This window comes from Nuphar pumila, chromosome 17 (assembly GCF_984573655.1).
Source record: "Nuphar pumila chromosome 17, dmNupPumi1.hap1.1, whole genome shotgun sequence".
NCBI lineage: Eukaryota > Viridiplantae > Streptophyta > Magnoliopsida > Nymphaeales > Nymphaeaceae > Nuphar > Nuphar pumila.
This window is the reverse complement of record NC_143265.1, coordinates 22,374,654-22,386,953: the sequence shown is the minus strand read 5'-3', so window position 1 is coordinate 22,386,953 and position 12,300 is coordinate 22,374,654. Positions and strand designations below refer to the sequence as shown.

At 36.7% G+C, this 12,300-nt stretch overlaps 1 protein-coding gene across 1 annotated transcript in view; it reads right to left on the bottom strand.

The window, feature by feature from the left end:
* Positions 1-872: 872 nt before the first annotated feature.
* Positions 873-12,300, bottom strand: part of LOC149811790 (uncharacterized) — a 78,554-nt gene continuing 67,126 nt past the window's right edge. Inside the window, exons 3-7 of the mRNA XM_089993733.1 lie at positions 6,210-6,278; positions 5,107-5,218; positions 1,826-1,908; positions 1,448-1,509; positions 873-1,367 (exon numbers count right to left, since the gene is read on the bottom strand). Coding sequence (XP_089849859.1) covers positions 1,256-1,367; positions 1,448-1,509; positions 1,826-1,908; positions 5,107-5,218; positions 6,210-6,278 — 438 coding nt within the window. The 3' untranslated portion in view covers positions 873-1,255. The remainder of the gene's footprint in view (positions 1,368-1,447; positions 1,510-1,825; positions 1,909-5,106; positions 5,219-6,209; positions 6,279-12,300) is intronic.

The window sequence follows — 12,300 nt, the reverse complement described above, 5'->3', positions numbered from 1 at the left end:
GCAACCAAGCCGACCCGACCCTTTTTTTTTTTTACAGGCTTGGTCTAGGCACGACCCAGACCGGCGGGCTCGGTCTGGTCACCTTGGACCGACCCGGTCTCCCCCCCCCCCCTCTCTTTCTGTCCCCCTTCTTCTTACAGAGAGGGGTCGGCCGCCAAAGCCAGCCCTTCTCTGTCTATTTTCCCGACAGGAGGGGTCGGCCACCGACATCGGCCGCCCCCCTCCTCTTTCTCTCTCTTTCTCTCTCAGAATCTTTTTTTTTCTACAACTCGCCAGCAGCAATGGCTGCCGACCCCCTTTGCTTTGACGAAAAAGAAAAAGAACGAAGAAGAAGAAGCTGGAGAAGGGGAGGAAGGCGCTCACCTTGCTGTCGTCGCCGTTGTCGGAATCCGGTAAGTGCTTCTCTCTATCTCTCTTGATCTCTCTCGATGCAGGGTGCAGAAGGAGGGTCTGCATGAGGGTTTTTATAACCCTCACGCAGGGTGAGGGGCTGAGGATAAACCTCCCCCACCCTCCCGCGGATTTCGGGGGTGAGGTTTATCCTCACCCCTCTCGAAGCTTCGAACGGTTTTCCAATTGGAAAACATTTTTTTTTTAAACGCTTATCCCCTCCGGCGACTTTGCCGGAGGGGGTTTTACAAAACCCCCTGTACTTTTTCAGATATAAATATGAAAAATAGCCCAGGCAGAATTTTGATATCTTGGGATTTTCATCAGACTTGGATTTGAAAACTCCTACACAATATCCAACTAGTTATATGATTGGATCAGGTAGGGGCTTAGGAGATTGCTTAAACACTTGGACATACATTGGTTCCTAAACCATACAAGAGGGAGAGAGAGAGAGAGAGAGAGAGAGAGAGAGAGAGAGGTTGGAAATGCCATATGTACTAATATCCTCAGCGTGTATACACAAGATCGTTTTCCTCAGCAACGGCATATATAACCTGCCTCACCTCCTCCAGCATGGAAACCAAAAATGGCAACCAACCCACCCAAAAAGGAACAGATTGTCCTTCCAGTCCACTATGTCCAAATTATTATGTGCGAATGAACAAGATGATTGGTACAAGCTTGGGGGAAAAAATAATTAACCACAGAGAAAGAAAGGGGTACCAATTTCAACAGAATGCAGGCTACAATCACAGGGCCACTGGACTGCATGCCTGCCATCTTGATGATCCGCTCATAGCGCAACTTGTAACAAGCAGACGAAGGAACTAAAAAGTTGGTTTAGAAATGAAAACATAGGCGCTCAAGGTGGCATGGGGAGAGTGGTTGGGGGTAGGATGGAGTTGGCAAGCTCTTCGTTCACCTTCACTGGAAGTGGCGGCATCTGCTTCATTACTTCTGGAATATCTTTCAAGCTGTGCAAAGAATTACCCATTAGCACTTTTATGCACGTTCAATGAACAAATACAAGCATGAGAGAGAGAGAGAGTCTTACTCGTTTAAGATTGTGAGAATGTTGTCCCGAGTTTGACAGAAGAGACTTATGTTTTCCTGGATCTGCAAGCAAATGAACTTGGTGGGTATGAAGTTTGCATCTGAGAATATGAAACAGTATGCATAAGCAATGCTGACGGCTCCAACATCTGCATGCCTTTGTATGCATGTGTGTGTTCATATACGGGAGAGAGGGACATATGATGTATATGGCATAGCAGTGGAATGCATTACATAAATAGTGACAGCGCATTCCCATGAATGTGTAATGTGTATTAACGTCAAAGCCACAGGACTTCACAGCATACTTTTTTTCACAGGTCTAAAAATAAACATGCAACCTTTTGAGAAGAAGAAGAGAATTGAACATAAGGTTTACCTGGAAAGATGCAAGATTACTTGTAATCTGATTGAAAAACTGTGCATTTTGTTCAAGAAGTTGCCCAGTTGCACCACCAATCTCTGCAAAAAAAAATTTATAGTGTCAGGTATTGAACACAGTAAATTATATAAATGCAATGCCCCATCATGTATAAGTTATGGAATATCAAATGATTATTGGTGAGAATAACATCATTCCATTCTAAGTAAAAATTTCAAATAAAGATCTTGGTTGGAGAATGAGGATACCAGCAACTCAGAAATCGTAGAGGTTGATCTACTTGACAAACTTGGAATTACTTTACCCTAGCCTGAGTAACCTAAATACTGTAGCAAATTAAGATATCTTTGGAACATCATAGACCTCATTCTGCAGATATTCCCAGTGGTTGGAAGTTTCCATTTCCAATATTTTGTTTGAGAGCCCTGCATTGAGATGAAAACATCATTTCCATATGTTCCCAAAATGTGGTGTTGAGGAAAGTTGCCAAAAAAATCCTTTGTGAATGGTGTTGAAATGTGGTGTTGGAGCTGCCAACACCCTTCCCAATTCAGTGTCTTCGGCAATACCACCACACTCCCAAACAGTAAGAGAGCATGAGAGCACTATGGAAACTGCAATACACCTCTGATTCAAGGCTCCCAAACAGAGCCTCAAAATGGAAAAGAGAAGATAAAAGAAATTAGCATAAAAATACAGACTGTCAAGAATAATAAATTTATGGTCATTTGTTCTTAACTATGACCATAACTCCTTTATTTTCTTCTTCTTTGCTCTTTAATTTCTTAATTTCTCAACCTACTAATTCCATTTCTTTTTCACCTCTCTCTTTTTTCTCCCTTCCTCCTTTTCTCTTTTCTCCTTCTTCCACTGCTCTTGCTTTTCCTTTTCTTCCTCAGTTCTGTTCTACTTGTTTGACTTCTTCATTTTCTTCTTTTATCCGTTTCTGTATTCCCTCCATTTTTTACCTTCACTTTTTGTCTTATGACCATAGTTTCGTTCTGTGTTTTAGATGTCCTTTGTTTTCCCTTCTTGGTTAACTAAATGCCATTGTTTTGAAAATGCATCATTATCATCTCACAACATGAAGCATTAATAGGATAAATCAACTGTAGAGAGAAATTAGTTTCAACATAGGAATAGATTATTAGAATTTCTTTGGTAACACCATTCACATTCTCATGATCATTTTTCATTGTGAATCTATGTAACACGGACTCTTCTAACAGGGCACCGCACCCGCATCCATGCGGGTGCAACACTTGGACACGGTTTCCTTTGTCCCAGGTGAAGTCAACCACACTGAGGTCTATTTCTATCCAAAAGTATATTCAGTTAATCCTAACCAAGTCCAGTTTTATATCATATATATAAATACATAAATGCACACATACACGTAGTGTAAACTTAAAACTGTTAAAAATTATATATATATATATATATATATATATATATATATATATATATATATATATACCCTCCCCACACCCCGCACCTATGTGACATAGCTGTGAATGTTGGAATTCTGTAGAATGCCTAGGAGCTTACAAATTTCGAAAGGGCAAACTAGGGTATATTGGGATATTCCTATATGTACAGGGATGGCTTGGAAAATTCTGATCAGGCAAAGAACATAGACAGTGACCTTCACGAGATATTAGGTTCAAGTCACTAAAGAAACATGTTGGACCTTGTCATGCCAGTGGTTTACATAGAGTGACTCCTTGAGATGCCAAAATTACCTATTATTGGAGCCATGGAGACAGATAGCAAGTTATACAGGATAATGATCTCAGTCTCTGTTTGAAAGCCCACCATTGGAGCACCATCAGAGTGGAAGTGTGGAATCCATAGCATCAAGTTTTGTTTGGGAGAATGAAGAAATGGTATTTGAGGGTGTTCGCATAGGAAGTGCCTCTAACCCTTCGAACCAACTGCCACCATAGGGAGGTGGTAATTTGAAAAGGCATCACTGACACCCACTCTGGCATCCACTCCAACGGTGCTTTGGACTACCACCTAATTAAGTTTCGCAGGTGTATTGAAGTGGAGGTTCTCTTCCCAAACACCTTTCAGTGTGGAATTGGGTAAAAAGTGACTGAACCAACCCAAACAAGTGCTATAAAAAGTGACAAATCCATTTTTCTTGCTTCATATGTGGAATCTGTGGCTGCAACCTCATTGTCCAACTCTCAAACAGTGATAAATCTAACTGAAAAAGCATGTGCATACCTCTGCCCAACATGTCATCCATCCTTTCAGTAATCTGATTATCATGCATGTATCAATGATACATTTTTTGCCTTATTATCAAGTCTCTGAAATATGCACTTCTCTCTACATTTCCATAAATGTGCCTACCACATTCTACTTTTGGATTTCTAATAACATCAGTTGGATTCTTCTTCTGCGATAAGTTGCAGATATCATTTAATTTAAAATCCTTTCAAAATATATTAGTCTTAATTTATCAATTTTGATCAATAATTTAGAAGAAAACTTCAAGAACAAACTTAGAAAAATGAGCAGGAAGACTTAAGACTAGGAAGATCTTCAATTCATGCCACAAGTTCACCCTTGAGCAATCAACACTGTAAGCAGCCATTTAGAGAGGGTTGGATCTTTGACTGGCTTGTAATGCATGATAAACCATATACAGATAAAGATACACAGGAGAAAGGCATGACATATATGCAGGAAAAAGTCTAGACATGATTGGACATGTTCTGGCACTCCTGTACTTATGCGCACTTAGTGAGGTCCTACTTGAAAAAGAATACAAAAAAAATACTTGTGATGATCTATCACTGGCTAACAAATTTTAACGAAGTACAAAATTAAGGAACTTTAAGGGATACAACATCCACCAGTGTGGTACCATACATGCTAGGAAGAAATGGCCAACTTTACAGAACAAATTAACTACCAAGGAAAATTGTTGGAATTACATAGAATGCACAAGTAGATCAACAACAAAGAGATAAATTCAACCGGACATGCCCATGATGAGGGAATTAGAATGTCATTCCACACAAAAGTAAACTTGCAAATATACATTTCTCCGTTGCATTTGTTAGCCGTTCCCCTTTACTTGCAGAACTTCTCGAAAATTTTACAATGTTCAAATCAGAAATAATATAAGGTTCTCATAAGCTTCTATAAAATCATAAGAGGTTCAAATTGCTAGTGCATTTTCAATAAATCAAACAATCTGCATCTAAACCAACACATTAAGTTTTAGGTGTGATGCACAAGGTACAAATATTTATGCTACTAACCATTGTATGAAATACCATCATCATTATCCATAGGAAGCATTGCCATGGCATACGAAGGAACATTCTGCCTTGCTACCAAGTTACTTGGTTTTGCTGGATCATTAATTTTTTCCTTCAAAATAACACAAGATCAATCAGTTTGCCAGCAGTACATATGGCTTGTATGCAATGAACTTTGTATCATAAACATGGAGAAAAGGTTGACTCCACCAGTAATGCATTCGGTAGATGAAAACAACAGAAGAATGACTGAAATTTAAAGTCAGTTAAACAACAAGCTCTTGATGCTAATAATGCAAGTCTGAACAGATTCCCAGATATTCATTGCAACAGATTTTATAGCATTTCCTGGAAGACACACAGCAAAAACATGTTACTTTGACAGGATTATGGTAGCTCAGTAGTTGCAGAAAGACCACACATTCCTGGTGGAGAAAAAAAAGAAAACTACTTAATTCACCATTTCTCATTCTGTCAGAGAATGCTATCTCTTCTGTTATAGGTTCCTTTCATATCCTGAGATGATGCAATTCTCAGTTCTACTCCAATGCATGAGATGACCACCATTAAAGTGTCTATAGAGAGCCAGACTGATAGACAGCTGTCTAATTCCATTTGGTATATGCTTGAAGTTCAAGCAAAATAAGCACACAATATAGTGACATTATCATGATACTTTTCTAAATATCTTTCTTTTCTTATGAAACCAATCATCTTTCCTAAAAATGAGCTACTTTTAAAATTCTTTTTGAATTCTCCCAATAGAAACCCTTGCTGATATTAATGATTGGCAACTATTAGACAAACAAACATGTGCACGCACACACACACGCACAAACCAATCATGCAAATCAACTCCCGTAAAGAACAAGAGCAATGTTATTGGAACCACTATGCATCTGAAATAAAATCATTGAACCTTTTTTTCCTTAAGATCCACTACACTCAGTAGCTACAACATATCTCCTAACAGCCACAGAAAGCCACATCACCCATCATCAGAAAAAAAAAATAAGGACAATCAGACCCAACAATAACCAAATCTTCAAATCTTGGCACCATGAACAAATTAAGGATTCCACATGAAGGATCCTATATCTCACCTTCTTATCTTTACTTTTCTTGGACAAGCTGTAGTCCTCACCTTTTCTCTTCTTTCCACTTTCCTTTCTCTGAGAAAAATAAAAAGGTTGCAACTTAGCATACAACTAAGAGACAAAAAAATTACAAAGTATTTAACCGCAAGAAACATCTAACAAGTATTCCATATACAAGCTTATGAGCTTTTAGGCCTTCAAGAAGTAGAGAACAAGTGGTGGTGCATATATTAAAGAAGAAATTTTGTTAAACAAAAAGCTGACATGGAACAGCAGTTGTTTCACCCAGTCATTAATAACTTGATTATTTCAGCTTCAAACAGTGGACAAATGCCTGATTCATAAATCGTGGAAAAACCTTTAACAACACCAGCGCATATTTGCCTAACATTTAAATAACCCAACTGCTTTCAGAACATATAATAATAAAAAACCACAGAGATTCTTTAGTATTAGAAACAATCAGATGGTTGAGAATAGGGTGGATCACTAACTCAGATCAAGAGTTGTAAAATAATGAAAACTCACACACAGAGTTAAATAAAAAAATGAAACAATATACAAAGAAACAAATATATTTGAAATATAGATAAAATAATAATAACAATACGAATCATAAGTGGTCATTGCCTTATTTTTCTCACCCTCCATAAGAGGTACCTCTTTCTCTCCTACTTTGGTGAGGATTAGCTTGGGTTCCGGATCGGTCCCATCAAATAATCCCCACGACCCTTTCCCTTATATAAGGTGCTATAATTGAAGCCCATGTTAGGTAGTTTGAATCATTGAGCTTAATGGATTTTATGAAGACATTTTCATTCTCATTCAATTTTACAAGGATATAAACAAAAGAAAAGAATAAAGAGAAGTATAGAAAGAAGAGAAAAAACAACGAGAGTAAAGGGTGGAAGTCACGAGCACTTTACTGTAATGAAATAGTGAAAGTGATAAAAACAATGCCACTAAGGGTTTACAAGATGACAATCACAAAAAGTGCGCACACAAGCTAATGCCACTAAGGGATAATCACGCTCACAATGTGCACAAGCACAAGTCCACTAAGGGACAACACAAATAGCCAACAAAAGGCAAAAACAAGAGTAAAAGAATATAGGATTTTACCGAGAAAGTGCTTGAGTAAAAACGTAAAGAATAGGGGGGCTCACACCCCTATTTATACATGAGAAAAAGGAGAGAAGAGAGAGACCATTGGGGGCTCCCAATAGAGTCGTTGGGAGCTCCCAACGATCAGATTTCTGACTGTTGGGAGTCCCATGACTCTATGGTCAAAAAGACCATAGAGCCCCTAATGGCTCCTCTAATTACAAAACTAAAAATAAAAAAATAAAAACAACTTTTTTAATAAATAGTTTTATTATAAAGGAAAATGACTAAAGTGCCCCAATAGGGCATTTAACTATTACAAGATTAATAACTATATATATATATATAAATATATGTACGTTTACATAGGTATATTCATGCATGTATACATATATTTTAACACTCCCTCTCAAACTTATGGTTAAATAACCAAAAGTTTGTTAAGGAAGAAAATAAAATGAGGTGCAGGAAGAGTTTTAGTTAAGAAATTTGCAAGCTGGTATTCTGATGTGACATGGCAATGTAATAGTTCCTCTCAAATATTCATTTCTGACATAATGGCAATCCATTTCAATGTGTTTAATACGCTCATGAAAGATGTGATTACTTGGAATGTAGATTGCACTTTTATTATCACAACACAACTTCGAAGAAAAAGAGATGATTACACCCATATCTTTGAGAAGACTTCGCAACCATACAAGTTCCATTTTTGTTTTAGTCATTGACTGATATTCAGCTTTGTTTGAGGACAAGGATACTTTTTGTTGCTTCTTGCACCTCCACGAAATTAGAGAATCTCCTGAAAACACACAAAAACCTATAGTTGAGATTCTATCATTAAGATTTTCTCCCCAATCAGCATCAATATAAGCAAATAAATCCAAAAAGGAAGAAGAGGATAAGAAAAGCCCTTTAGTGATGGTATTCTTGATGTATCGGATGATTCTTAACATAGCACTCATGTACAATGGTCGGAGCACACTGAAACTGACTGACGGAATGAATTGCATGAGCTATATCTGGCATGGTGATGGATAAGTAAGTGAGTGCCCCGATCAACTGATGATAGGGTGTAGGATCTTCAGGGAGAGTCTCATCTTCAAGCCTTAACTTAGCATTGATCACTTCAGAAGTTTCTACTTTTTTGTCATCGAAAATTTCATACTTAGTGCAAATGTCAGCAACAAGCTTCATTTGAGACAAAATATACACTCTAGGAGAGTATGCAACTTCAATGCCTAGAAAATATCTCAAATAACCCAAATCAGACATGTCAAATTTTTTTTAAATATTTTTAATATCATTAACTCCCTGTTGGTCACTTAGGGTGATTATCATATCATATACATAATAAAGTAGAAGTATGAATACTTTGGTACCTGTATTTTTAATAAAAAGGGCAGTGTCAGTATAACAGGAATGAAAACCCAAAAAAAACATGACACTACTAAATCTATCATACCAGGCCTTTGGGACCGGTTTAAGGCCATACAAGGCCTTTTTCGGTTTAAGAATTTTACCATTTTCAATACTAACTCTCGATGGAGGATTCATATAAACCTCCTCACTTAATTCTCCATTAAGAAAAGCATTTTTTACATCAAGTTGATATATCGGTTATTTTTTTATTGAAGCAACTGCTATGAAGGCCCTAACACTTGTCATTCTAGCTACTGGAGCAAAGGTTTTCTCATAGTCAATTCTATATTCTTGAGAATATTCTTTTGAAACTAACCCGGCTTTATATCTTTCTAGCGTCCCCATCACTCTTGGTTTTAACCTTAAAAACTCATCTATATCCTATAGCTTTCTTCCCTAAGTGTAATGAAGTTACTTCCCAAGTATTAGCCCTTTTAAGAGCATCTAATTCTACATTCATTGCTTCAACCCAATGTGGAATATTTTTAGCATCGTTATAGTATGATGGTTCATAGTAGGAATGTAAGGTTATTAAGCATGCTCTATAATTTGGTGTCAAAGTATCATATGATACAAACCTACTAGGTGGAATAGAGACACGATTGTATCTTCTAGGTGGGATTTCTTCTATAGAGGAATCATGTGTATATTTTTCTACGACACTTGGAGGGTTCTTTTGCTCACATCGGGTATACACTTGTATTGGTTTATCAATAATATTATCATTACTTGATTTGGCATTTTCAACATTAGAATGCCCATCATTATCACTATTATCACTCAAGAAATTATCATTTGAAGAAACATCACAAGAGGTTAATTCCTCTTGTGGCAAGAAATCAAATAAGAAGTTATAATCTACTTTCTCTTTTTCCTTAGTTATCTCAAATCCATTTTCATTTTCTAAAAAGGTAACATCCTTATAAACATAGAGTTTGTTATTCTTGAAGTCAAAGCATCTAAAACTTTTTTTATTTTCTCCGTAACTCAAGAAGACACATTCAATGGCTTTTGGAGATAATTTGTCTTTCTTGTGTAAAAGGACAAAACATTAGTAACCAAAAATTCTCAAACGTTTATAATCGGGAGTTCTTTCAAATAGTTTTTCATATGGAGAAATATTTTGAAGGGATGATGAGGGCATTCTATTTATCAAGTTGATGTTAAAACGGCCTCGGCCCAAACACTCTTTGGAACGTTTTTAGAGATAAGGTCCTAGCAGTTTTCATAATATGTCTATGTTCTTTCGGCTAGTACATTTTGTTGGCGAATTCTTTGACAAGATTTTTTATAACAAATCCCATTTTGTTTCAAATAATTTTGAAATTCATTTGATAGGTATTCTCCACTCGAGTCGGGTCTAAGGATGGAAATATTGCCTTGAAATTGATTTTTAATAATCATGTGAAATTCTTTAAAACAAGAAAATACATCAGATTTGAGATTAAGGAAGTAAATCCACACATATCTAGTGAAATCATCAATAAATGTAACATAATATGAATAACCTCATTTTAATATGATCGAAGAAGGTCCTCAAACATCGGAATGCAATAATTTAAAAGGTCTTTTAGAGACAAATGTTCTATTTAAATGGAATAGCTTTCATTTTTTCAAAAATACAATCCTTGCAAATTAATTCTTTCTCATTACAAAAAAAAATCCCAAAAGGGAAAGATACATTTTTAATAGCTTGGATGTCCAAGTCTCTTATGCCAAGTTTCAATGTATTTATCTTGGACATAGTTACAAAATGATTTTGAAGGGAGATTAAAATATTTTATGCAGTAGAGATCTCCTCTCCTATGGCCTTGCCCAATCCACTTCCCGGACCGGAGATCCTGCATTAAGCAACCCTTAAATGAGAAGGAGATTTCTCATCCATAATCGGATGTTTGAGAAACCGAAAAAAGATTTAAATTTAATTTTGGAATAACTCAAATTTTTGGGACACAAAAGTTTTGATCTTTTAATTTGCACGGATATTCCATCGGCAATGGAAACACAGGAACCTTTTGAATTAGTGCAAATATTAGATAGACTATTTTCATATGGAGTCATATGAAAAGAATTTCCTGAGTCAAGGATTTAAGAACATATACCTAGATGAGAGGAAGATGTTGCATCACGTCCCCCGAAGTTGATAGAGATTTAAGTAGTTGTTGGAGTGCCTCCGGTAGTTGGGTAAATAAAAAAGTGTCTCCTCTTCTAATAGATTTTTCTTAGTTTGGTATAGTTTCATCAACGGAAGCTACTTTGTTTTTTGAGGTATCATTAAGTTAGACAATTTGGCCTTGTGTCTCGGTTCATAACAATGGAACAAATGGCTTTCCTATACCCACCATTATAGTTATTTTGCCTCCCAAAGTGTGGAAGCTTGTAAGATTTAACATGATTGTAGAGTTTAGAGACGGCCAATACTTCATCTCCCTATTAATCATACCAAGACGAGTTTCTTCTTGGCAAACTTTGGCAACCACATCTTCCAACGTAAGAGCTTTAGTTCTACGGAAAAGAGAAGATCTTACTTGCTCAAAGTCGGGCCTAAGCCCAAGAAAAAATTCAAAAAATTTATTTTTTTTTCATTTGTTCTCTCCTTAGCTCCACATCTTCACTAGCAACTGGGTTCAAGAAGAGGTAATTTGTCCCAAAGTGGGCCAAGAGAGCTAAAATAATCACAAACGCTCATTTCACCTTGTTTGATTGTTCGTATCTTTTTTTGCAAGAAAATGTCTTGCAAGATCTTTTTGGGTATACATACCCTTAAAAAAGAATCAAGCCTTATTGGCTATACAAAATTTGGCACATAATTTGATCTCAACATTGTTCATAAATCATGCAAAAATCTTGGCATGGTTACTTTCCCAATCCTCTACCTTAGTTTGATGGTCCTGAATGGCTTTCATACGTGCATCAACTTCTAAAGCTTTCTCTTGATCTCCTTTTTTTGTGAGCTTCAGTTGTGGTTTCGGGATGATGCCCATGACATACCTCCAAACCCAAAGTCTCTTTCCTTTAAAATTGTTCTTCATAGCGGATGCCCATATCATGTAATTTGTGCCATTTACCTTGAAGGAGAGATCAACTTTTTGTTCATGCTCAATTCTTAAAGAGAGGGATAGTAAGAGAAAGTGGAAGAAGAAATAATGTGCAAAAGCATGTTTGAAGAAGCTTTTCCTCACTTTGAATCACCGTGAACACACGATCACTTTGAAGATACACTTCCTCAATAACTTGATGGCTTTGATACCATGTAATGAAATAACAAAAGTGATAAAAACAATGTCACTAAGGGCTTACAAGATGGCAATCACAAAAAATGCACAAGCCAATGCCACTAAGGGCTAATCAAACTCACAATGTGCACAAGCACAAGTCCACTAAGGGACAATACAAATAGAGAACAAAGGGCAAACACAAGAGTAAAAGAATATAGGATCTTATTGAAAAAGTGCTTGAGTAAAAGCATAAAGAATAGGGGGGGTCACACCACTATTTATACATGAGAAAAAGGAGAGGAGAGACCATTGGGGCTCCCAATAGAGTCATTGAGAGCTCCCAACGGTCAGAT